We start from the raw sequence: 24,336 nt of genomic DNA on the forward strand, positions 1-24,336 counted from the left end.
ATAAAGGAATTCAGATTTTGTGTCATATACACAAGAATGACTACACCCACCCATGAAATGAAGCCACTTCTGGGGTGAAAATTTTCAGACTAAACAATACTAAACAGTTGCAATACTACACCATTTAGGACAGGAAATGAAGTATACCACATCCAACAGAAATTGTATGGGGAAGCAATTCATAATGTGGCAAAGCCATAAGAGGAATCCAGAACTGTTAAAGAGGACTTTAACAGTAGCATCAAAAGGAGAGCTCTGTAAAGAATACGGAGGTCCAGGACTCCATGATCAGGGTGAAATTCTACCCCCCAAAACCCACACATGTTGCTTAAGGGTTAGACATTTCTCACAACTACACATGAATTCTAATCCTGGCTGGAAAGATGAACTAACCTGGCCCTGACACCTAACATATTCCAGGCCCAGTGGCTTGCCAGAGGGACATGAAGTCACACAGTAGAGTGAACCAGGTGCTTCTGCTCACTACAGGCCCTACAAGGAACATGAGATATAAGCCACTCCACCCCCACCTGTTGCACCAGGGATACTTACAGACATCTGGCTTCTTTTTGACTGCCAGCCCTTCCCTCTCAAAACTTCCCTGTGTTCTTTGTGTGTCAGAGTGAAGCTGAACCTAGGTCATATGAAAGTGCTTGCAATTGCTGAAGGGATTACATTTAATTAAACCAAGCCCCCTTCCAGCAGTCTTAAAGGGGCTTTTCATATTCCTAAGCTAATCAGGGAACAGAACACCAGCAGGCAGGCACACCCAGGGTTCCAAGCATAACCCTGCCACATTACAACCTGGAGAAAAAAAGATTAACCCTCCTGATGGTCACCCAAGAAAGCCTGCTGCATCCATCTTGCTTTTCCATTTAACTTTCACAAACACTAGTCCTCTCTACTTCTACTCTTAGAGACCTTGGGCTCTATGGATGGGGCACTAGACTGGGTCAGTAGATGTGTTCCATCCCCAGCTTTGCCATCAGCTCACTGTGAGACTTTGGATGAGTTTGCCTCTGGGTCTCAGTTTATTCCTCTAACAGGAATGTTATTTGCCCACTTTTCTAATACACCTTGATATCTATGATCACTGTAGAAGTGGTATATCCCTTACAGTCATTCATTTCCATTTTCACTAGTCATCTTTTACTGGAGCACATGATGGGAACTCACTGTGACTCCTGGATCCCCAACCACTTTAGTGCAGACCCTAAGGACAAGGAGCAAATGTTGAAAGATTTAGCTTCTTTGCCCCATACAGGCTTAGACAGCTTCAGGGAGAAGTTAAATGGACAATGAAAGCTTAGAATTAATTTTACTCACACACACACCCCCAAGATGACCACTATAATTTAAAGAGGAAAAACAGATTCAAAGTGTTATTTCTAGGTCAGTTTTGTCATTGTAATTTTTTTTTTTTGAAACCAGATTTCAAGTTGATTGTATCCCTGTAACAATACTCTAGTTATGCAGAGTATTGAGACACTTGTGTTATCTGTGTGCACAGCACAGAAGAGTTTTTAGTAGAGGATAAATCTTTTTTCCCAAATTAGGTATCTAAAGACAAAGAGGTACTTAATTCCCATTGACAGGGGTCTAAGTGATTTAGGAAATTCCCACTAAACATTTGCTTCTCTAGCTGATTAAAGACTTAAAAATCTGGCCCCTAGGCAAGTTTATGAAAACTTTTGGACTGACTATTTTATGCAAGCAACAGATGTCAAAATAGTTTAGTTTTACATGATACAAGAGCTGTCTAACATGACTGAGAACCTTAAGAAAAGATCAGTCTGAGTTAATTTCAGATTTAGGAAATAAAGACTGCAGTGACAATATCATCTGTCATTAAAATAAAACTACAGCTCAAATGAACATGAGTTTATGGGGAGAACTTTAAAAAAAAAAAAAAATCACTTCATCCCAATAATGAAAAAGAGTCTTATTCACAAAGGACAGCCTACAAAAGCAATAGAAGCTGATCTCCAGGTCACAGGATGGAGAAGCAGCAGGAACTGAAGGTCACAGTGGCCTGAGTCCTTTCAGAAGGGCTTCTCTCAAGTCATTGAAGGGCTGGTCTAATTATCAGGTGCAGTCAACCAGCACCCAGGAAGATAAGCAGCACAGAGGAGCCAAGTCCAGTGAGAGCTAAACGGAAACCCTTCAAATCTTCAGCTGCTGGTACTTTGTCACCCCTGCTCCTGTACAATCTCAACCAGCCACTGAAGCCAGTGGAGAGCTAGGATGCATCCAATACTGGAACTGAATGTCAGGCACGCTCAAATTAAAAAAAAAAAACCCACACACACACACCCCCACCAACCTCGCATTTTCAATAGACAACTGAGAAACAAAGCCTGAGCCTCCTCACCATTGTGGCTTATATAGAAGCCTGTCTGCAGCACTGGTCCATCTCAAAGAGGGGATTTCAGAGTTTGAGGAGATTCAGAGATGGACCACGAAAGGGATTAATGGAATGGAGAAACTTGTATGAAGAGATCTGAAAAGGGTGGGATATTCATCTTTTAAGGAGAGCCAAGTGGATACATGATAGAGGTTAAGATAATAATGAACACTGTAGAGAAGGTAGAGGAGGAGCTTCTATTCTCCCAGTCTCAAAACTGAAGAACAAGGGAACATTCAATGAAATCAGAAGGTGACAAATACAAAGCCAACAAGAAGGTACTTCTCCCCCACCCCAAACAAAATGCATAATTAGACTGGAAATCGTTGCCACATGTCACTGACTTGCAAGATTCTACAAAGAGACAGGACTGGACATTTACATGGCAACAAGAATATCTAGAATTATAATTATTTTGGGGAGAAGCTGCCTGAAGCCTCTTGCTTCAGGGGTTAAGCCAATCCCTAGCTATTAGGAGACTGCCTAGTGCAGGGGTCCCCACTGCGGTGCCCGCAGGCACCATGGCGCCCTCCATGGCATCTATGAGCGCCCTCCCACTAGCCACCAGAAAAGCAGCTGCCAAAATGCCACCGAGAAGCAGCAACATCAAGCGCTGCTGCCAAAATGCCACTGCTTTTCAGTGGTGACTCCTTGACGACGCTATGTCTCGGTGGCATTCTGGTGGCTAGTCATCAGGCACCCACCACACTGAAAAGGTTGGGGACCACTGGACTAGTGTATGTGTTGGGGAGGAACATCTGCTGGATACAAGGTTCTTGCACTTTCCTCTGAAACATCTAGTTCAGACTACTATTGGAGACAGGATACTGTTCTGGATCCAGTATGGCAATTCCTGTATTTAGCACAGAACATTATATAGTCTTAAGAGTAATATGCTGCAACATGCAGCATAATGCCATTAAAACTATTATGGGCCTGTATGCACTCCTATAAGAGTATTCCTTAAAGTTAGAACAATTTGTAGTGGCAGTGCTCAGCCACCTTAGTCTGCACTTCAGGGCTGAATCCAACTCCAGAGACAAGTATGTAAATTTGACATCTGAAGACTGTACCTGACTGGATGTCAAGTAATTGATGGTGCATGTAAAAGGAATGAGACTTGGGAAAACTCACCACCACTCATCTTCCAGAAAGGGACACAGGGCCACTTGTAACTACTATACCCATTAAAGCTCCAGTTATAGATAGCTACACAGGGTAGCTGCTGGAGCTAGAGGATTGTTAAGTTTAACAAACTAAAATGCAATTTAACTATTTGATTTTCAGATTCCCAGGATACTATAAAGTTGGCTTTTGACTTCAACTGTCTGTCCTTGCTGCAAGCTGCACCTCTAAAGCAACTCCAAAGCATTGAGTAGTTGAGAGAATGGTGGGGCCAGCCCACTACAACAGGAAGTGAACCATATCCGCCTCAGCAAGGCTCAAAAAAACTTTACGATTGCATCTGAAAACAAATCTACTTGAAGTGAATCTGAGAAAGAGGGGTGGGGGAAGGGAGAGAGATGAAGGGAAGTGAATATGCAAATCGGGCATTCATTGTCACAGGGTGAGACATTTTCTCTTGCTTCTGCAGTGGAACTCAGTGGGGCGTTGTCAGCATTAAGAGTCTGTGGCCCCACAATTTATTGCAACAATGAAGTATGCATAACATTTGGATGTCATTGTTCTTATTGGGGGTATACTTAGAGTGTCCTGGCCATTGAAATAAGGACTACAGATGTTTGCTAGAGGACTAGGTCACCTGTACTAGGTGCCTATTTATCACGGATGGCTTTTGGACTACCTCATTCCACTTAGGCCACACTTTTTGAGTACCAACATTGGTTATTGGGTGCAGAGAGGAAGAGAACCCTGTACCTTAACAGGCTGGTGGCAGAGACTACACTTTTGTTCAGCTGCAAGGATACCTCCATTTTCAGTTCTGAACAGTTGCACAGGATCACTGCCAACTGTCTACAGGTGAGGGGGCTTCTTATATCCAGTCTGTAGTGTTTTACAGTATACTCTTTTCCAGCCTCTGCACGTGACTGGCCATTTTACAGATTTTAGTGCAACTCCAATCCTACCTTAGTATTCTAGGTTGTTCTTGGGGGGGGGGGGGGGGGAATTAACCTTTAAATTTTTTCCCCTAATTAAGACCCTATTGTGTTATATAGTAAAAGCTGTATAAAGCATAAGTGTATGGCAATCATTGAAAACACCCTGAAAAGATCCTTTGCCAAGTTAGTCCAGTCTCCAATCCCCTACAGCAATACTTTGCATGATGAGAGGACACAATGCTTCTGAGTCAGAGCTCACCAACAGCACTTCAACAGATTTTAAAACTGCACAATTCATACTGTAGTGGCTGATATTGTATGCACCTTATCTTATGTTTGTCATAATGACGGGTTTGCAGTTAAACTGCTAGTCAAAGAGGCTCCTTGGAAGCTTTCATTCTCCACGAGGCACCCCCATGATTACAGGCGAGTCTCATCTTACGCGGGGGACTCCATTCCACAGTTAGTGAGTAAAGCGAAAACTGCAGAGTCAAAATTACATTGAGTTGAATGGTGGGCAGAATCTCCTGCACTACAGGTACAATATTAAAACTTTTTTTTGCCAACCACCAAAAGCTGAAATTGCACATGTTAAATGCATGCAAGATGTGACAGACCTGTATTTCTACTCTGGTTCATTGTGATAGGTGTGTGTATAAGCAGAGGGGCATGACAAGATAGGAGGGAGGAAACTCATTCAAATACCAAGAACTTGAATTAGCAAGAGTGGAGACATGCAAAGAGGCAAGTAGATTTAACTTAGATGTCCCCAGTATGACAGTCCATCTTTTGGTGCAATAATCTTATTCTGCATTTGCAATTACTAAGTGATACTCCAGATTGAACATTCATGTGTTAACAATTACCACAGCTTCCCTCACCAACAGAGAATTGCATTGGTTATCTCCACTTATTACTATCTAAAACACAGGACTGAGCATGGACTTGAATTCTATTCCCATTCCTGTCACCATCTCACAAGTCATTTAAGCTCTTAGCACTCCAGTACTTTCTGTCACATCTCCATCTGCAAGATGTGAATATACTTACCTCACAGATATGTTGCAAGATGCTCTGAAAAACAATGTTCTATTACTGATAGTTAAGTCTCACAGTGCAGCACCTTTGGAAGAACTCCCTTTACAGGCTGCAGCTAACAAATGTTTACAAAGCAGGTCACCCAGTCATTAGGTACCTTGAGAATGACAACTTGTATCAGGACTCCCCAAAACAGTGTCTATCCTTCCACTAGCTGAAGTCTGTGTTAGAAGGGCAACCTGGGAAAGTCAAGTTTTCACTAGCATGACCAAAAGTTAAGGCAAAACATATTCCAGCAGCGCTAACTTCTCAACCCAGGGTCTTTATCCATGAAAGTTATTCACACCACATTGAGGGAACTGAGCATTTAATCCATTTTCACCAGCTCTTTACCTGCACCTACCAAATCCTGTAAAGAGGTTTACTTTACCTTTAGGATGTACACTCCACCCTCATACAGATGAATAGCAAAATACTTCTCTGCAGACACTGCCATCTTGAGAGGCAAATAGCCATAGAGAGTCCAGTTAGGGAATGACCTATCACAGCAGCACTACCACACCCAAGCTGGGCTCTCTTAAAACAGTTAAGAGGAAGCCAATGGACAATGCAAGTCTTGAGTTGTAGGCACTCGGCACCTATGACAATCAGACCCCTAGAATCTTGATTAAGCTCAGCTGTGTTGTTGGGTAAAGCAAATTGGAATCTTACCTACTTCATTGTATGTATATAATCAAAGTTTCTGGATTTTTGCAGTAGGCTACATGTGAAGAATATCTAAAGACAAAGTTTCTTAATGGAACAAGAATGCCTTACACTAGAGATAGCCAAACTGTGGTATGGGTGACTAAGGCTTCAGGCTTTTCCACCATCCCAGTCCAATGAAGAGTCAAGAATATTTTGAGTTCTGTTAAAGACCTTTTTAAAAACCAGGGGTGGCGGGAGGAAACGGAAGCGGAAGCTTCCTTCATTCATCCCACCGAATTAAAGACAGGTTTCCTTGTTTCATGTTTCGGTAACACTGTTTCTTCCCCCATTGGTATGGATATAAAAAAAAAGTGTCAAAGCTATGGTAGTGTGGCTTTATGACAACCAAGCACTAAGAGGGACCACCACAAAGAGGTTCTACCTCAGCATTTATTATTAGTTCTCAGTAAATAGGTGAGTTTGAGAGATTTACAACTCTGGGGATATTACCTATTCCGTTATAAATCAAATAAAATCCTTAGTAACTATGATTCTATGATTCTTTCAGGAAGGAGGACAACAGCATGTAGATTGTTGTGTCAGGGTCAAAGCATGGTCATTAGGTTTTAGCCACCAGCAGGGGGACTTGCCGCTTTCAACAGGTTATAAGCAAAATTCATCAGCTGAGGGTAACTGGATTTATTACATGTAGTTTGTCTGACTATTCCAATTCTGTGAGTTAAATGGCAAAAATTCTTTCCTAACCAACCAAGTGATACAGGATCAATCACTTCTCGCAGTCATAATCTGTGTTTCAACATACTGGCCACTAGCTAGTCAGCCAGGAAGGACACAAGCAGTTCCCCACCCTCTTAAATGAAGAGGCGGGGAGGAAAAAAAAGGAACTGCAAAACTAAGAACACTAAACCAGAAAGAAAATATTATGGGTGGACCCCTCAGAGTAATAGTCAAGTCCAGATATTTATGGCGGCAGTTATTGCAAAAGCTATTCCCAGCCTTGGATAGTAAGTCAATTCCTCTATTTTTGCCATTTCCTCTCTCATAAATAGAATCTTCGTGAACACTCCCTTTGCTTTCCTGTGATAAAGCTGCTGTCTGAAGTTCCTGTGCCACTAGGGTTTGAAAATAAGCCCTTAAAAAGAATTGCTTTTCAGAACATGGACAGAGCAGCTACTTGGGTGACTTTCAGAGACCCAACAAGCTTTGTGCCTCTTCTGGATTTGACTGACAAACATCAGATTCTGGAAAGAGGACATTACATCTCCCCTCACCACATGTTCAGCATCAGGCTCAGGAGAGCCAAATCCAGCTTGAGGTAGTTGCCATCATTTGTCTTTCCATATTTGTAACAAGAGACAACTGTCTGAAAAACAGACTAGATCTGGAGTTGTATGACATATGTATGCTGGGAATATGCACACATCTGTGTGCTTAGTATGGCCTTTGGACTTTTTAAAAAGAGCTCAAGTTTCAGGACACAAGATTAGGGCCAGGGACATGGCCTATGTGAAATCACATACATATTCCTGCCTCTTAGGAAAGGGCCAGTCAGGAAACGACCTGGGAATGGGAAGGGGCTCTTTGTGCCTGTCAGATGGAAGCTTTGACAGGGCACAGGAGCTACCTATGAAATCCTGGAAGAAGGGCTGACACCCTGGATCAGCAGCTACACAAGGCCCTGAAGGGCAGCACAAGTGTTTTGAGTTGCATCATGCTGTTTTGAATCTTTGTTTCTAAGGCCTTGGCTACACTGGCGCTTTACAGCACTGCAACTTTCTCACTCAGGGGTGTGAAGAAAAATAAAAAAAAAAAACCACCTCCTTGAGCACAGCAAGTTATAGCACTGTAAAGCGCCAGTGTAAACAGTGCCCCAGCACGGCTCCCAGCACTGTAAGCTAATCCCCTCGGGGAGGTAGAGTACCTGCAATGCTGGGAGAACTGTCTCCCAGCGCTGGTGCTGTGACCACACTTGCACTTCAAAGCGCTGCCACGGCAGCGCTCCCATGGCAGCGCTTAGGGCTTGGCTACACTCTAAAGTCCAAAGGCAATCAGGAGTCCTGAGGAAAAAAACTGAACTGTGCCATTTGGGGCATGATTTTACCTTCTCAGATGGGGGAGTGAAAAGGAACTTGGCACACCAGTTTACAGTACTTGCTGATTGGGACAGATGCACAATAGTTATCTCTGCTGACGCAATCCAAGCTAGACACAGCCACTTCAAGGAGATTTATATCCTGGGATTACTACATGCTTAAGTGGATGTGCTTTAGTAACAGCTAGGATCAAAATGCAGGGAAAGACCAAAACTGGCCTAAGTAAACACTAGGCAAGTCTCTTCACATGGCCTGAAGCAGCCACTAACTAAATATTTTTCAATGTTTTTTTTTTTTTTTTTTCTCTATTTAAGAAGTCTCTTCAACATTTCACTGCCCCTAATTAGGGGCATTCCATTTGCTTTCTTGATCTGGCATATCATACTCTCTCCATATCTAAAATAGCATAAATTTCAAACAAGCCTTCTAGATCACTAGAGACTCCCAAATTTCAATCTGGATTCAGTCATGAACTAAGATTTTAGGATCCTAGTCCACTGCTCTGGGGGCCTCTGGCCAAATCAGAACGGTCAACTATGAGCAGCTCATAAGCATGCTAGGCAAGATCAAAACACAAGATCAAGGCAGGCTTGTAAGGGTTTTGAAGACTGAAGTGCATTGGATGCATGGAGACAAGAGTTCCAAAGCACACAACAACACTATGGTCTGGTCTACACTAGAAGTTGAGGTCAAGTTTAGCAGTGCTAAATCAAATTAACCCTGCACCTGTCCACACAACGAAGCCATTTACCTCAACATAAATGGCTCTTAAAATCCATTTCCGCACTCATCTCTGATGAGGGGAGTAGCATTGAAATAGACATTGCTGGTTCAAATTAGGGTTAGTGTGGATGCAATCTGACGGTATTGGCCTCCAGGAGTTCTCACAGTACACCATTGTGACTGCTCTGGACAGTCATCTGAACTCAGATGCATTGGCCAGGTAGATAGGAAAAGCCCCGGGAACTTCTGAATTTCATTTCTTGTTTGCCTAGCCTGGCAAGCTGATCAGCACAGATGACCATGCAGAGCTCATCAGTACAGGTAACCAGGCAGTCTGAGAATCGAAGAAGAGCTCCAGCATGGACCGCATGGGAGGTACTGGATCTGATCGCTGTATGGGGAGAGGATTCCGTGCTAGCAGAACTAAGTTCCAAAAGACGGAATGCCAAAAACATTTGAAAAAAGTCTAAGGGCATGATGGAGAGAGGACACAGTAGGGACTCACTATAGTGCCAGATAGAAGTTAAGGAGCTCAGACAAGTGTACCAGAAAACCAAAGCAGCAAATGGACAGTCTGGTGCAGAACTGCAGACATGCCACTTCTATGCTGAGCTGCATGCAATTCCGAGGGGGGGTCCGTCACCACTACTCCACCCCTGACCGTGGATTCCAAGGAGTGCATACTCAACCATGCCTGAGGATTTTGCGAATGGGGAAGAGGAGGAGCTGGAGCTTGCAGAGAGCACAGCACACCATTCTCCCCAACAGCCAGGATCTTTTTCTCAGCCTGACTGAAGCAGCCTCCCAACCTGGTATCCTAGACCATGAAGCCATAGAAGACACCTCTGGTACCTCTAAATATAAAAACATGGTTCAAAAGCAAAAATGTTTTTTTAAATGATTAATTTGCCCTGAGGACTTGGGATGCATTCGTGGCCAGTACAGATACTGGAAAAGTCTGTTAACATATCTGGGCATGGAGTGGAAATCCTCCAGGGACATCTCCATGAAGCTCTTCTGGAGGTACTCCAACAGCCTTTGCAGAAGGTTTCTGGGCAGCCTTATTCCATCCTCCATGGTAGGATGCTTTACCATGCCATGCTAGTAGCAAGTAATCTGGTATCATTGCATGACAAAGCATAGCAGTGTATGGTCCTGGTGTTTGCTGGCATTCAAGCAACAGCTGTTCTTTATCTTGCTGTGTTATCCTCAGGAGAGTGATATCATTCATGGTAACCTGGTTGAAATATGGGAATTTAATTAAGGGGACAGAGGTGGCTGCTCCTACAGGGCTGTTTGCCTGTGGCTGAAAAGAAATCCTTCCCTGCAGTTAGCCAAGTGGTGGGGGAGGGGGGCGCACCACTGGTGCTGAGCCCTTTGTGTTTGGCTAGCAGGGATCTTCCCTGGTACCAGCCACGCAGTGGGGGGAGGGGTAAAGTGATCATCTCAGAGAATTGGATGTGTGTGTGTATGGGGGGTGTAGTTTGGTTTCTGCTGCTGCACATTAACACGAAAACTGCAGCACTCAACGGGCTTTGTTTAGTATGGGAAAGGAGGGTGCTGCTTTTATGAAGATTGCAGAAGCCAAAAGACAATGGCTTACCATGGCTGCATGCAAGCCAAATTTTGTTGCCCAGTCCTGTGTCTGAACTCTAACAACAAAGCCGCAGGCACTCAAGATGTAAAATGCACCGAAATCACGTGTGCTGTGTAATATGAATAGTGTTGTTCACTGTGAAAGAGTATGAACCTTGTATTTAAAAATATATATTTTTACAGAACCTCTCTCCCCTTTACTCCCTCCCACAGCTGGAAATTTTTCAAGCCTCCCTCCTCTGTCCCGAAGGCTCTCTCAGATAAGGTGGCAAAAAAAAAAAAGCCACACATGTGAGATGAAGTGTTCTGAGATCATGCAGTCATTGCAAGCTTCCACAGGGCTATCGCCACTTGCTTCTCAACTGTGAGGGTGCTCTCATTTTGGCATCTGTCTTGCTTTCCCCTGTACTGCAAAGTTCCATGAAAGCAGCCCTATGCATTCATAAGTTTTGCAGCCACTGGACATCATCCCAGACATGCAACACTACGTGGTCCTACCAGTCTGTGGGTGTTTCCCAGGCCCAGAATTGGTGTTCCACGGCATGAACCTGTCCCATTAACACCATAGTCTCCAAAGTGCTGGGGTCCGCGGTCTGAGAGAATTCTGTGTCCATATTCTCATCACTGCGCTGCCATCTTCTCCTCACCTGGTTTTGTAGGTTCTGCTTCAGCTTAAACCGCACAATAATGTGTGAGGTGTTTACAATGTTCATGACTGCTGCATTGAGCTGAGTGGGCTCCATGCTTGCTGTGGTATGGCATCTGCACATGTAACCCAGGAAAAAAAGGTGTGAAATGGTTGTCTGCCATTGCTTTCATGGAGGGAGGGGGCCTGATGACATGTACCCAGAACCACCCATGACAATGTTTTTTGCCCCATCAGGCATTGGGATCTCAATCCAGAATCCCAATGGGTGGGGAAGACTGCGGGAACTATGGGATAGCTACCCACAGTGCAATGCTCTGGGAGTCAATGCTAGCCTCAGTACATGGATACACACCACCGAATTAATGTGGTTAGTGTGGCTGCATGCACTCTACTTTAAACAATGTTTCCAAAAATCAGTTCCTGTAAAATTAGAGTCATCCCATAGTGTAGATATACTCTATGCTTTATTATACTGGATGGCTAATTCCAGCTTCATAAACTTAAAAAAAAGATTGAAAATTTTTGAGGAATAAGTTTAGGAAAAACATCTCTAGTTGCAAAATCCCAAAACTGCTTTTTATGAGAAGATACATATGTACATAAAATGTATACTCTGAGGGGAAACACACCATCCCTTTCTATATAATCCTACCAGTGTGTGTGTAAACCTTTTACAAAGTTGTCACCTAGTTAAAGCTCTTGGTCAAACAGAGGTGGTCACTTCTGGCATGTCAGTTGTATTTTACGATCTTCATAGGTCAACTTAACAGTTGAAGGTCAATGCCTGGGTGGGGCACACCAAGTACTTGTGCAGTTTCTCAGTATGCACTAGAACTGTCCACTAGCCAGATTTCTAGGAACTATGAACCCAGATGTACCTGCTGTGGGAGTGTGCCTGTCCAGTCTGAGGCATATCTCCAGATTTGTCTGCAATGAGACCTAAAGTAAAGCTGTTGATCATTAAGTAGATTCTGAGAATCCCAGAATCTACTTCTCCAGAGAAAGTTAAATCTTCTAACTTTGTTTCTTTTAGGGTCTCATTCAGGAGAAGTGATTCAGTCTATTCACGATGTTGCTCCATACAAGGCAGGAATTCACTGAAGCACCAGGAAGCATGGTAGGATTTTTTTTAACTCAAAGTTTTCCACCTTCATTTGCCTTCCACTCCACCCCAGGTGGTCTCTAGCTATTCTGGGGCGCTATGCTGGCCCCAGGCCTCCATGACAGGGAGGAGTGGGGCTGGCTTGGAGGACAGGGGGAACCACCCCCCAGCACTCACCAGTGGCGTGGCTGGGGCTGGACCTCTGCACCTCCCACTGCTGGAGAGTGCAGGCCCAGCCCTGCTGCACTCCTCAGGGTAGTGGGGGTGGGGCAGGGGCAGAGGCAGAGCAGCAGCTGCACACAGCTGTGCAGAGCACCAGGAAATTTCCAAATTTCCCAGTGCCCTACACAGCCACAAACTTTGCATATGGGTAAGGACAGTCCTGACCTCACCCCTTAACTTTAATTTGTATAATCCCACCAGAGTTATTTATGATTTATTAAAAAGTGATTTGCAATACCAAACTTTACTTTTATGTTAGTGCCTGCCTACATATTAGGAATATTTTCAAGTGTTTGTACTGTTGTAACTACATTGAGATAGTCACACTGATGCAAGCCTCCAATGTAGACAACTGAAGCAATGCAAGAATGAGACTTCACTGGTAGAGTACTCTAGTAAGTTAGAGTAAGCTGCATTGGTACAACACCCACCAGTGTAACTATATCAAAATACATACGCTCCTAGTTACCTTCCAAAGTAAAGCTTTCCAGAGGGATTCTGGTTTTATTAAGAAAAACTGCTTAACCTAGAGCATACTTCCCTAGAACATTGAAGATTGAGCCATATTCAGATGTCAGAGGTATTCATATGCCCCTTGAAACATACAAGGCCCAATTCTTAGAAGATGGCAAGATTTGGACATTTTAAATTAGCATCTTGATGCTCAGATCATTTAGATGCATAAAGTGCCAATTTATAAGGGCTTTTTTCCAAAACCAACCCCCCTCCACACACACACACACACACACACACTCTGGATTATAAGACTAGAATTGTAAAGAGGGATGTGAATATTGAAACAGTACTCCTGCTTAATATAATCCATTATCAGCTGTTATGACTTGAGCATTGTACAGAGTGCTCGCTTTGATGGGCAGCTCTGTCAAAAGCAAGCCAGAGAACTATAAAGCAAGCACTGAAAATACTTGACATTTACAGGTACTATACAGGGTTTGCAAGACTTAGCATCCCCACACTCTTGAGAATCAGAATGCAAGGACTTTGAGAAAGTCAAAATTTGGTAACATTTAAGAAACATTGAACCACAACTCATGTTTTGAAACAAGTTTGAAATAAATAAGCAGGGTTATTAGCTTTTGGTTTAGTAGTGGGTAAAAATGGAGGGGGAAGACTGATTATGTCATCCACTCCCTCTCCCTGCCAGTGCAGGGTTTCTCTCCGCAGTAAATCTGCTAATGCTTTCCACTCTCTCTTTAAAGAGATTCACTCCTCCCCCAGGAAATTCCCAGCCACAACTGCTGTAAACAATGAGGATCCCAATAAAGGGATCCACCTGCCAGTGGACACACTACAGCAGTTTTAAATACTAGCCTCTCAGCAGTGCTACAGATAAGTTTCAATGTCTAACAGAAAATTGGATATCTACTTCTCCCTAGCAGGTGGCTTAAACAGCTCTATAGTGTAAGCTTAAAAGGGGAAAAGAATACTTGCTCATATAAACACAGGGGACAGCTACATTGGGAAGAGGTTGTATCACTTCAGTCACTGAACATTAGAAGTCATTGATCCTAGTTCCGTAGCTAATGTGGACTAAAAAAAAAAAAAATTATCTTCCTCTGAACTGTGGTGAGAGCCTAATTTTGATCAAAGGTTCAGGGTTTATTTAAGATAATACAAAGTTTGCATGGCCTGGGAGGAGGAGGGAGTGGAGCTATAAGTATCTCTACAATAGAATGTTGCTGTAATTATTTGAGAACTGCTCTGTAACATTTCTATAGAAGGTCTCAGAAGATAAGTAGGCTAGAATTGAAGATAATTATGATGGAGAAGAATTTTGAACACTCACAGCTACTTTTCCCCTTCAGGTCTGACTTGTCACCATAGGCAAGAAAACCTCTGAGTTCCCTTCTGGAAGCATACAGTCAGGCTACCACCCACTTCCCAAATGTCTTTCTACAGGCAACATGAACTGCTTAGTGCCTTGAAGTATACACAACGGGGAATTCAAAGTAATACTTCGAGTTTGTAATCCACAGGTCCACATGCTTAGTTATATTTCAGAGGTTCTTCAGACCCACCCAAGAGCATTAGTGGGCATCGTTACCCCATGCTGAAAGAAGATTAGTCACCCAATGCCATCCTAGAGGAGGCACTGATGAGTGCATCTGGGTGAAGAGGTGCCAAGAATCACAGGGAAGTGTTGGAGGCACCTTTTAGAGAGTAGGTAGATTCTCCCCACCACCACCTCCCTTTTAAAATGGAGTTATAAAATTTGACTCAAAGAGGAGCTTGTGCCACTTTTAAGAACTGTGATGACTTCTGACCACGCAGAAAGATACCACTAAAAGAGAAGGGTGTGTATCTTTGCAAAGAGTTACAGCACAATACCCAGAAGATTGATGGTCACTATAAGAGTCCATTCTGATAGTTAGAAGGAAGTCTCTCTCCCAAAGATGGAACACAGTCTCAGTGCTCAAGACCCCTCGGGGGGGGGGAGAGAAGAGGGGGGAAAAAAACAAAACAAAAAAAACACTCTTCTTTCATAACCATCTGTAACTTCTTAAAGTCAGTTGGGATGGGGCCCTGAAGAGAAATCCAAAACCAAAGGTAGCAGACAGACAATAAGAAGTGGGGGAAAGCACCTCCTGCATGAGTCATTGTGAAGTCTCATGTTCATTCATTGTATTTGAACAATACAACTTCTAAAAGGAACACCGATTAAATTGAATCAGTTTAGACAACTCACAACAAGCACATGCTACAGTATCACACAGGCACTCTCCATCTTAAAAAACAAAGTAACAGTTCCCACAGGCAAAAGGTCTGCATCACTTTCAGAACAGTACAGGCCTGTACTTCTCCAATCAAGAGCAATGCTGATCACTGCTTTAGCATTATGTAAAAGATTCCATAAAGTTCTTGCTATTAAAATGCCTTTTAGCCACCTAGAAAAGCAGATATGCTGGTCTATATTAACCCTCCAGACCAGGAATCAGGATTTCTGCACACCTAGAAGTAAAGGGCTCCTTTTCAATGGAAAGCATGGAGCTTTAGCCATGCAATTGCACTAAAAGTCACTGCTAAAGCCTTGTACTACTCTGGAAATGTAATCTGAAAGAAGTGGAAACGTACAGATTTATCAGCTCAGTGTTTCAAAGCCCACAGTGAGCAGAGCTAGGGATTTTAAAAAAAACCTTTATTTGAACATTAGCTCAACTCACAGGTTAAAGCAAGTCTAGCAAGCCTCATCTTTGTGAGAAGTGGGGACAAGGGTAGACCTGTTAGAGGCTAGAGTAACAAAGACTGAGCCCTGGCCTACCCCTAAAATTTAAATCCTCCTAGCTACAATGCTGGGGGGTTGCCCCCCCGGTTCTGAAAAATTCACACCCATGCACGATAGTTAGTCCACAGACTAGTCAACAGAAGACTCCACCTGTCAACCTAGCTATGCTACTTAGGTGGCTGGATTATCTACAGTGATAGAAAAATCCCTTCCATGAATGTAGGAAGCATCTACTCTATGGCAAGATAGGATACATCTGCACTCCAAACACAGAGGCAGTGCTGGAGCTAAGAAAATGAATTGGATAGCAGAGGCAGCCTGCTCAGTATCTGGCTCTCTCAATTCATACCAAAAAAAAAAAAAAAAGTTATACAAAAAACAGACCTCACCATGCTAGATTAGCAGCAAACAGTGCTAGTACTTTTATTAAATGTCCTAAAGGACTATTGTTAAAAAGTTACTCTATCCCTAAGCCATGGATGATTTTCAAGGTCAACAGGGCCAAATCAAAAACTATTCCAACTGAAACACTGAAGAGACATCTTCAAGGCAATTCTCTGCTAAATGTTGACTCTCCCCAACCATTCTGGTACTAGACCCATTTGAAGAGGCTGCTTATAGGGAAAGCTGGGCTAGCATTGCTGTCTCCCACACACATAGTCCTATCCTCATGCAGGTACCAAGCTAAGAACATTTCATCCAACAGTTGATATTCAGAAAGTTGCAAGTAACTGAAAGAGGGCGGTTGGAGAGAAACGCTTAGGCACCCTGAAGTATATTTCACTACAGTTTGTGAACACTACAGCAATAGCATTATGTCTAAACTTATGTCCTACTATCAGTTTAGGGTATTGGGAGAAGGGGTTGCATGTGCGCACAGCACCAAGTTTACTTTAAAGGTCGCTGGCACAAGCTTCCTGTTTGGGAGAGTATGGCCACTCAAGTATTTCTCATACCTTTCAGAAAAAGGAAATATTTCAGCTGGAATGAAGACCACCTTTCATACTTATTTTTAAGTACAGAAGCAAAATACAGCTCCTAAGAGAAGGAGTCAGAAACTCTCCATTTGTAAGTCAAACCTACTTGCTGAGTGGTTTTTATGCTCATGACTAGTGAAGCTAGTTTCTAGATGTGCAATTAAATTTAAGAATTCCACGCTGGAATGTTTAACAAGTCATACAGAAGACAAATCAACTTGTTTCACAGTAGGTCCAAGGAGTCCACCAAAGAGCTGAGATCAGTAGCTACAGGCTGCCCCTGAACAAGCTGCACTGGTCTTTATTGACAGAAGCACCTACGCTTGGTTAACACCCACACAAAGAGCAAAATATAGCACTAATTCAGAAGGACACACACTACCTTTGGTAAAGCCAAATTAACCAACACAGGTAGGAGAGAGCTTGAAACAGTGCAAGGATTGTGTGTCAAATTTCCCCATCTTAGTGATTTAGCATTGTCAGTTATTTGCCATACTCACCATTTTTTGTGAATATCTCACTCATCTCCTGTGTAAAGATAGAGTTTGGGGGTCTGAGTAAAGAGTGGAGTTCATTAGTATTTCACCTCATCTTTGGTTGATTATTCACAATTTGGGATGAACAGCATTTGGTCATTTGTCTAGTTATATTTTTATGTTATGCCAGAGGCACTTGTAGCTCAGGATAGGCACTTTAGCACATGTTATAGAGCTAAAGAAAAAAAAAAAAAAAAGGAATCTTTTCCTAAGAGGGTGATGAAAGCTCCTAAGCCAATCCTCTGTTTGGACATGGGGGTATGCAAATTGATGCATCATTTCTGATGAGACTTGCTTGAGGATGTACTTGAGATAGCTCTAATAACCTTTGGCGCTTCACATGTTAAGCCATAAGAGACAGTGAGGTACAAGGCAGTACAATCCTTCCCTCTTTCAGTATTAATTTTTCTACAGTTACCACAGCTAGGTAATAGCGTACTATAGTAGACACTCACACCACAGCAACTGGTACTACACCAAGTGATAATGCAGACAGATACCATGGAGACTAAGACACACCAATTCAAGAATTATTGATTGAAATATGGAACTTCCAGTTTTCTATGATCTTGAGTGGCTCACTTAAAAGTTAAAGCAATGTTTTTAAAAAAGATGAAAAAACAATGTGCTGTCAGTTTTGGAAGGCATATGGGCTGCATGACAGCATGCTTCATCTTCAAAAAAAAAAAAAAAAAAAAGAGATACTCGTTTGTAAGTTTCCATATTTCTCAGAAAATAAGTTAAGGTTTTTCATGTTACTGATACCATCATAACTCTGATAAAAACCAACATGTTACTCCCTGCTCATCAAGAGTTTGCCTGATGGCATTAACAGCAGCAAGATAAACCTAGAGTACTGAACTGTGGTCTTAGCAGGTAAGTTTGCTGTCAGCCTCCACGAGCAAGTCTGCACAACCCTGAAATCTTTAACATCTGAGACATCCATATTTGCTGGACTGCAGTATAATTCCTACCAGTTTTAATGGGATGCTGGATCTTTGGAAACACCTCAAAGGTGAACACTTTATAACTTGATCAGCTTTGCTTGTTTTAGATTAATCAAATGAATAGTCATCTTCTTTCTGTTCATGCCCTGAGCCAGATTACTAGGAATGTAATTTTATGTAAACTATTCAATGAATACTCACAAAGTTTCACGCTGTTTGCAAACTTTTCCACTGTAATTGATTTGTTGTGTGTGAGTGGTCACTTAACTGATTCAATAAAAGCTTCTGCTCCCTGACTGGATGACAATTATCCTACAAACAGATCCATTTCACAGCTTTTGGTGAATATATTACAGAATTACTTTCAGCATTATTTTACCAGCCCCGTGAAGCTCATCAGGTGGGTCATGTGTCCTTCAGAAGAAAGCAAAGCTATTTGATTAAGCTACGTTCCAATTACAGGGTTGATACCAAAAATCTAATTGCACATATTATCTTCAGAAGCCATAAGACTTGTAATGTGCAGAAATCTAATCATTCCCTCTCACCTCACCCAAAGCATTTTGGAAACAGGTTACATAATACCACACACACCCACACGCCCCTCAACCTTGCTGTTCCCTTAGCGCAGGGGTGCCCAGTCATAAGACCCAGAGCCTGCATCAACACAATATACTAATGGCAGATTCATTAGCCTTTTGTCATCATGTTTACATCATTTCAGTTTACACAAGTGTAAACAAACACTACATATAAACAACCTAATACATATGAAACAAGCTGAACTGGCTATAAATCAATACAGGTGACTTAAAATGTTAGATTCCACATATTTTAATGTTTGGCCCACACAAGGTTGTGCTTAGGTTTGTGTGACTCTCCTGTGTAATAAGATTTGGCACCACTGCCTTAGGGCTTGTCTACACTATGCAGCTATTAGCACCAAGGCTGTGTCAACACAGCCTTGGTGCTAAAAGTCAGCATGTGTGAATGCTCCTGAGTGGTATTTTGTCAGCAAAAATACTTCCTGCCATGTGAACTGTAGTAGCTTTGTCAGCAGGAGAGCCTTCACACTACCACTTGCTTCGGCAAAACTTTTGTCTTTCAGAGTGGCAGGCGTGCTTTAAGTAGCCGCGAAAGACAATAGTTTTGTCAACAGCTGCAGTGTAGACAAGCCCTTAGTGGAAATCCATTCATGTGCTGTAGTCAAATGACTCTTTGAAAGGGAAAGAGCCGATTTAATGCCTGGTTTTCAAATCCTTACAAGTGCTACAGCAGACACTCTTTGTAAAAACTGTAGCAAGTGTGAAGTGAGTCCTTAAACTGCTGGCTAGCAAACTGAGCTTAATGCAGTTTTTCCTTTAAGTGAACACCTGTCTGCACAGCCAGTGATCCTTAGGGTCTTTCAGGGCTTGGCTACACTTGCCAGCTGCAGCACTGGTGAGAGGGTTACAGCGCTGCAACTTACTCGGTGTCCACACTTACAAAGCTCAGCCAGCGCTGCAACTCCCTGGCTGCAGCGCTGGCTGTACTCCTTGTCTGCTACGGGTGTAGCGAATCCAGTGCTGGTGATGCAGCGCTGCTCATCAGGTGTGGACACTCACCAGCGCTGTTATTGGCCTCCAGGGTATTAAGAGGTATCCCAGAATTCCTGTCTACAACAAACCGGAAGGTACTCCCCGGAGCTACCAAACACAGCTGCTCTTTGCTCCAGGAAGGGAGCCAAGCTGAGGCTTTGGAATGTTCACAGCCGTTTGCTTGAGGAGACAAACAGCACGGTGAGGGGGAGGGAGTCCGTCGGAGAAGCTGCTTATCTGGTCTGAAGCCTTTTTACATTTAAGAGTGATTGAGAGAGGGGTGGGGGAAATGGCCAGAATTTGCAAGGCAGGGAGCTCACAGTGTCTGCTCCAAAAATCCGCTCTCTCTGTCTCCCCGACGCTCCCTGTCACACTCCACCCCACCCCCCTCTTTTGAAAAGCACGTTGCAGCCACTTGAACGCTGGGATAGCTGCCCACAATGCACCACTCCCAACAGCGCTGCAAATGTGGCCACACTGCAGCGCTGGTAGCTGTCAGTGTGGCCACACTGCAGCGCTGTTCCTACACAGCTGTACGACCACAGCTGTAACTCCCAGCACGGCACATTTCCAAGTGTAGCCATACCCAGAGTAGTTTAAATTAAGAGCTCATGGATCTGTACTTTTCCTCAACCTCTCAGTAAAGAAAGCATCCTGAATACTGATTCAAGTTTAAAGGAAAACTGCAGGAACTTTCCAGAAGTGCACTGAAGTTTGTCTAGTTTCACTACAGCTTCTTAAATCACACACCCACCCTAGTATGAGATACAAGGATATTAAAGTAGAGGAATTTTCCTGTGGTGAAAGTATACCAGTCAAAAGGTTTTACAAAGGACTGCAGACTTTTACAATACCAATGACTTCTGCACCCAGCATGTAAACTACAACAGGTAGAAAAAAATCTGCCAAGATTTAGGAGAGAAAGGGGGACATGAAAGTACTTTGTGAACTCTTGCAGCTTCCATTTTCCAGCCTGCTCCAGATAAACCTAAAACACATACATATTTCCTAATGCATTTATTTAGATCATTTTAGAAGGCCAGATTCTGGAATTGCTTCAATTGCCATGCCAGGTATTTTTTTTAATCTAAATTCTTGTCAGTGATACTACCAAATAGGTAGTATAATTATACTGCTATATTTCTGCTGGTCTACATGGGAAATTGACAAGCCCTAGAACAGACAATAAAATTAAAGGGGCCAAATTCATTCTTAGTGTAAACAAAAGTCACATCAGGGATCAGTTTAGCACAGCTTTTGATGCATTATTATGCCACATAAAGCCATAAAGTTTTAAATAAACTACTACATCACTGAGACTACTCACTGCTAGATTTTTCCTATATTGAATAATTTCCTCAAGTTAATGAGACCTTCTTAGCCAGAGGAAAGAGGGCAGTGATTCATAGTGGTAAAGCAAGATGGAGGACGAGAGGTTGGGTTAGTCTAACTCTTTGAAAAAAATCACGTCTCATAGCCTTAGGGAATAATCTAGTTTGTTTCTGGAGCAGAGTTAAGAGCTTTCATTAAAGTATGCATGGGATCTCCAGAAAATTCTGAATGGTTGCTTACTAAGGGGCTGCAACAGGCAAAGAGTCTAGGTCATTTACCAAATTTGTAGTCCAGTCTATTTTGTGGGATTCACATGATACCACATTACTGAAGTTAAACCCAGGTTTCTTACCACACTGTACCTCTTCTGGTGATGCCAGTTTTGATGCCTTGTTTCTCCTCTTCCACCCTCTCAAACAGTCTTCATGCTTTCTTTCCCACAACTCCCTTCGCTGATCTGCACAGCAACTAACCTCTCCATTCAAATTCCTCCTCTTAAGCTACCATTAATGGCTAGTGCACGGGTGGGCAAACTTTTTGGCCTGAGGGCCACATCTGGGTATAGAAATTGTATGGCAGGCCACGAATGCTCATGAAATTGGGAGTTGGGTGTGGGCTCCAGTAGGGGGTGTGGGCTCTGGAGTGTTGCCAAAATGAGGACTTCAGGGGCTCTGGGCTGGGGAAAAGGGTTGGGATGCAGGAGGGGGATGAGGGCTTCAGCTGGAGGTGCAGGCTCCAGTGTGGGGCTAGGGATGCAGGAGGGTGCTTTGGACTGGGACTGAGGGGTTCAGAGGGTGGGAGGGAGATCAGGGGTGCAAGCTCTGGGCAGTGCTTACCTCAAGCAGCTCCCAGATGCTGCAGCATGTCCCCCCTCCAGCTCTATGCAGAGACATGGCCAGGTGGCTCTGTGCACTGCCCTGTCAGCAGGTGCTGCCCTTGCAGCTCCCATTGGCTGAGGTTTCTGGCCAATGGGAGCTGTGGGGACACTGTGCAGAGCCCCCTGGCTGCCCCTACATGTAGGGGGTGGACAAGGGAATGCTATTGCTTCTGAGAGCGATGTGGAGTGAGGCAAGCCCCTGGCCCCACCTCCCTGGCTGCAGCAACAGAACAGGGCAAGCCCCAGACCCTGCTCCCCAGCAGGAGCTCAAGGGCCAAATTAAAAATGTCTGGAGGGCCAGATGCAGCCCCTGGGCCATAGTTTGCCCACCCCTGGGCTAATGAAAGAAGCAGCTGGATACTGCCAGACACTCCTACTCCTACAGTGTACACATTCATTTTACTTTCCCCACCCTTCAGACGCTTGTCCTTCTCCCAAGTAAGCGCTTCAGGACAGTGACTTTTCTTATAGGTTTGTATGGCAACTAGCACACCTTTGGGTACTGCTGTAATTTAAGTCTGCAGATTCCTGCAGGAGTTATCCCATTGTCCTCAAAAGATCCAGATTAGTATTTAGTCAGCTTGTACCATCAAGTTTAAAAAACCTAAACCAGGATGGCCATTATGACACCCAAATTTGTGGGTAATAGAGAGGTACCTATGTGACGGTAGACTAAAAGTATCCAATGGCTGAGCAGTAAGACAACAAATGTTGGATCTCCCCCACAACGTTACAGCTACATGGGGTTGGGTGTTTCAACACCTAAGAACCTTGCTTAATTTCATAAAATTCAGAACAGTTACAGCTAATTCTCTTCTTCTCCTCTAGAGCTATGGCTTTATCACCACCAAGTCTGCAAATGACCTATTTTCTACAATTATTTGGCAGTGGAACTGGAAGATATATAGCATTACAGCCAAAGAGAATCAGCATTAGCTATTGCCGTCAGAAGGATGGGTTTATACACCCAGACTATTCAGGAATGCCACAGTTGAAGTCAGTTTTCAATAAGGTTTAAGCCACGGAAGTGCCTTTGTGAAACTATTCACAATAAAAACCACCACAAGCATCAGACTTATGCTTCTAAAGCAGCCTGAAGTTTAAGATCACCGTAAAAATACAAGCCACTAAAAAGGCATTTAGTGAATCTAATCCACACGTCTTCTGCTGTTCTAACACATCCCTTAGGAAAAGCAAACCACTACATTGATATGAATTATCCCTGGGGGGGTGGGTTTTTTGGGGGCATGCTAACATTGCTACAGAGGCCCCCTGAAAAGTTTGGTGCACCACATTAAAAGCAAGCATGTGAATGAGATACTTCTGGGGGGGTGAGGGAGGAGGAAAGAGTCTGAGGTAACATACAGGGTATGTCTACACAGCAACTAGACATTTGTGGCTGGCCCATGCCAGTCAATTCTGGCTGTGGGGATGTTCCATGTCTGTGTAGACTTCTGGGCTCACGCTTGAGCCCAGGCTCTAGGACCCCATCAGGCAGAAGAGTCCCAGAACTTGGGCTCCAGCCCACACCCAGAAGTCTACATAGCAATGAAACAGCCCCACAGCCCAAACCCAAGTCAACTGGTACAGGCCAGCCATGAATGTCTAGTTGCTGTGTAGACATACCCCCAAAGTTGCGAGAATCTTGGAGCCTTTCTCCAAGCAGACCTCACTGCAACCAACAGCAGCTTTATTGTGCTAAAATCAGGGAGGCCCTTTGGCTGCACAGAGGAAGAAATAAAGTCAGCCAAATAAGGCTGTTTGAGTGGTACCAAGCCAGGAAAGGGTCCAGGAGATGACGTGATTCAGAGGAAGCCTTTAGTCATCAATTTCCTTCAGAAGCTGGAGTGGAGCCAGAAGGCACCTCTCAGACATCAAATCTCACACTGAAGAATCAGTCAGTTGAGAGCAGAGATGCTCAGATCCCAGCAGCTCGTGATGAAAATGCAGCTTTAAAAATGAGTCCCTCCTTCAACTTACAAAGTTTCTGCTAACTAGCTGTACTTCCTGCTAGTTGCACAGGGCTAAGTGAGCTATGCAGAGCTGCGCAGCAAGATTTTGCTTCACAACAAACATTATACATGAGACATCTGAAACAGAGAGCTTCCTCTTGAGGCAGCTGTGCCATTTCCTGTCAAAAAGGAGTCCATATTAAGGCATCTTAAGCAGGGATATTTCATTTTTTTTTTTTTTTTTTTTTAAAAACAGACTATTCTTTACCTTCAGAGGGGATTAATCAGACACATAAGAG

General features: G+C 43.5%; 1 protein-coding gene across 2 annotated transcripts in view; it reads right to left on the reverse strand.

Annotated features, from left to right (window-relative positions):
* Positions 1-24,336, reverse strand: part of MSN (moesin) — a 72,409-nt gene that overhangs the window by 41,546 nt on the left and 6,527 nt on the right. Inside the window, exon 1 of one of the 2 annotated variants that reach the window (XM_032765922.2) lies at positions 553-633. The exons of the other annotated variant lie outside the window; for it this stretch is intronic. Within the exon in view, the coding sequence (XP_032621813.1) occupies positions 553-558 (6 nt within the window). The 5' untranslated portion in view covers positions 559-633. Of the gene's footprint in view, positions 1-552; positions 634-24,336 lie in introns of those variants that run through there. 2 annotated transcript variants of the gene reach the window in all.

This window comes from Chelonoidis abingdonii, chromosome 8 (genome assembly GCF_003597395.2).
Source record: "Chelonoidis abingdonii isolate Lonesome George chromosome 8, CheloAbing_2.0, whole genome shotgun sequence".
Lineage (NCBI taxonomy): Eukaryota > Metazoa > Chordata > Testudines > Testudinidae > Chelonoidis > Chelonoidis abingdonii.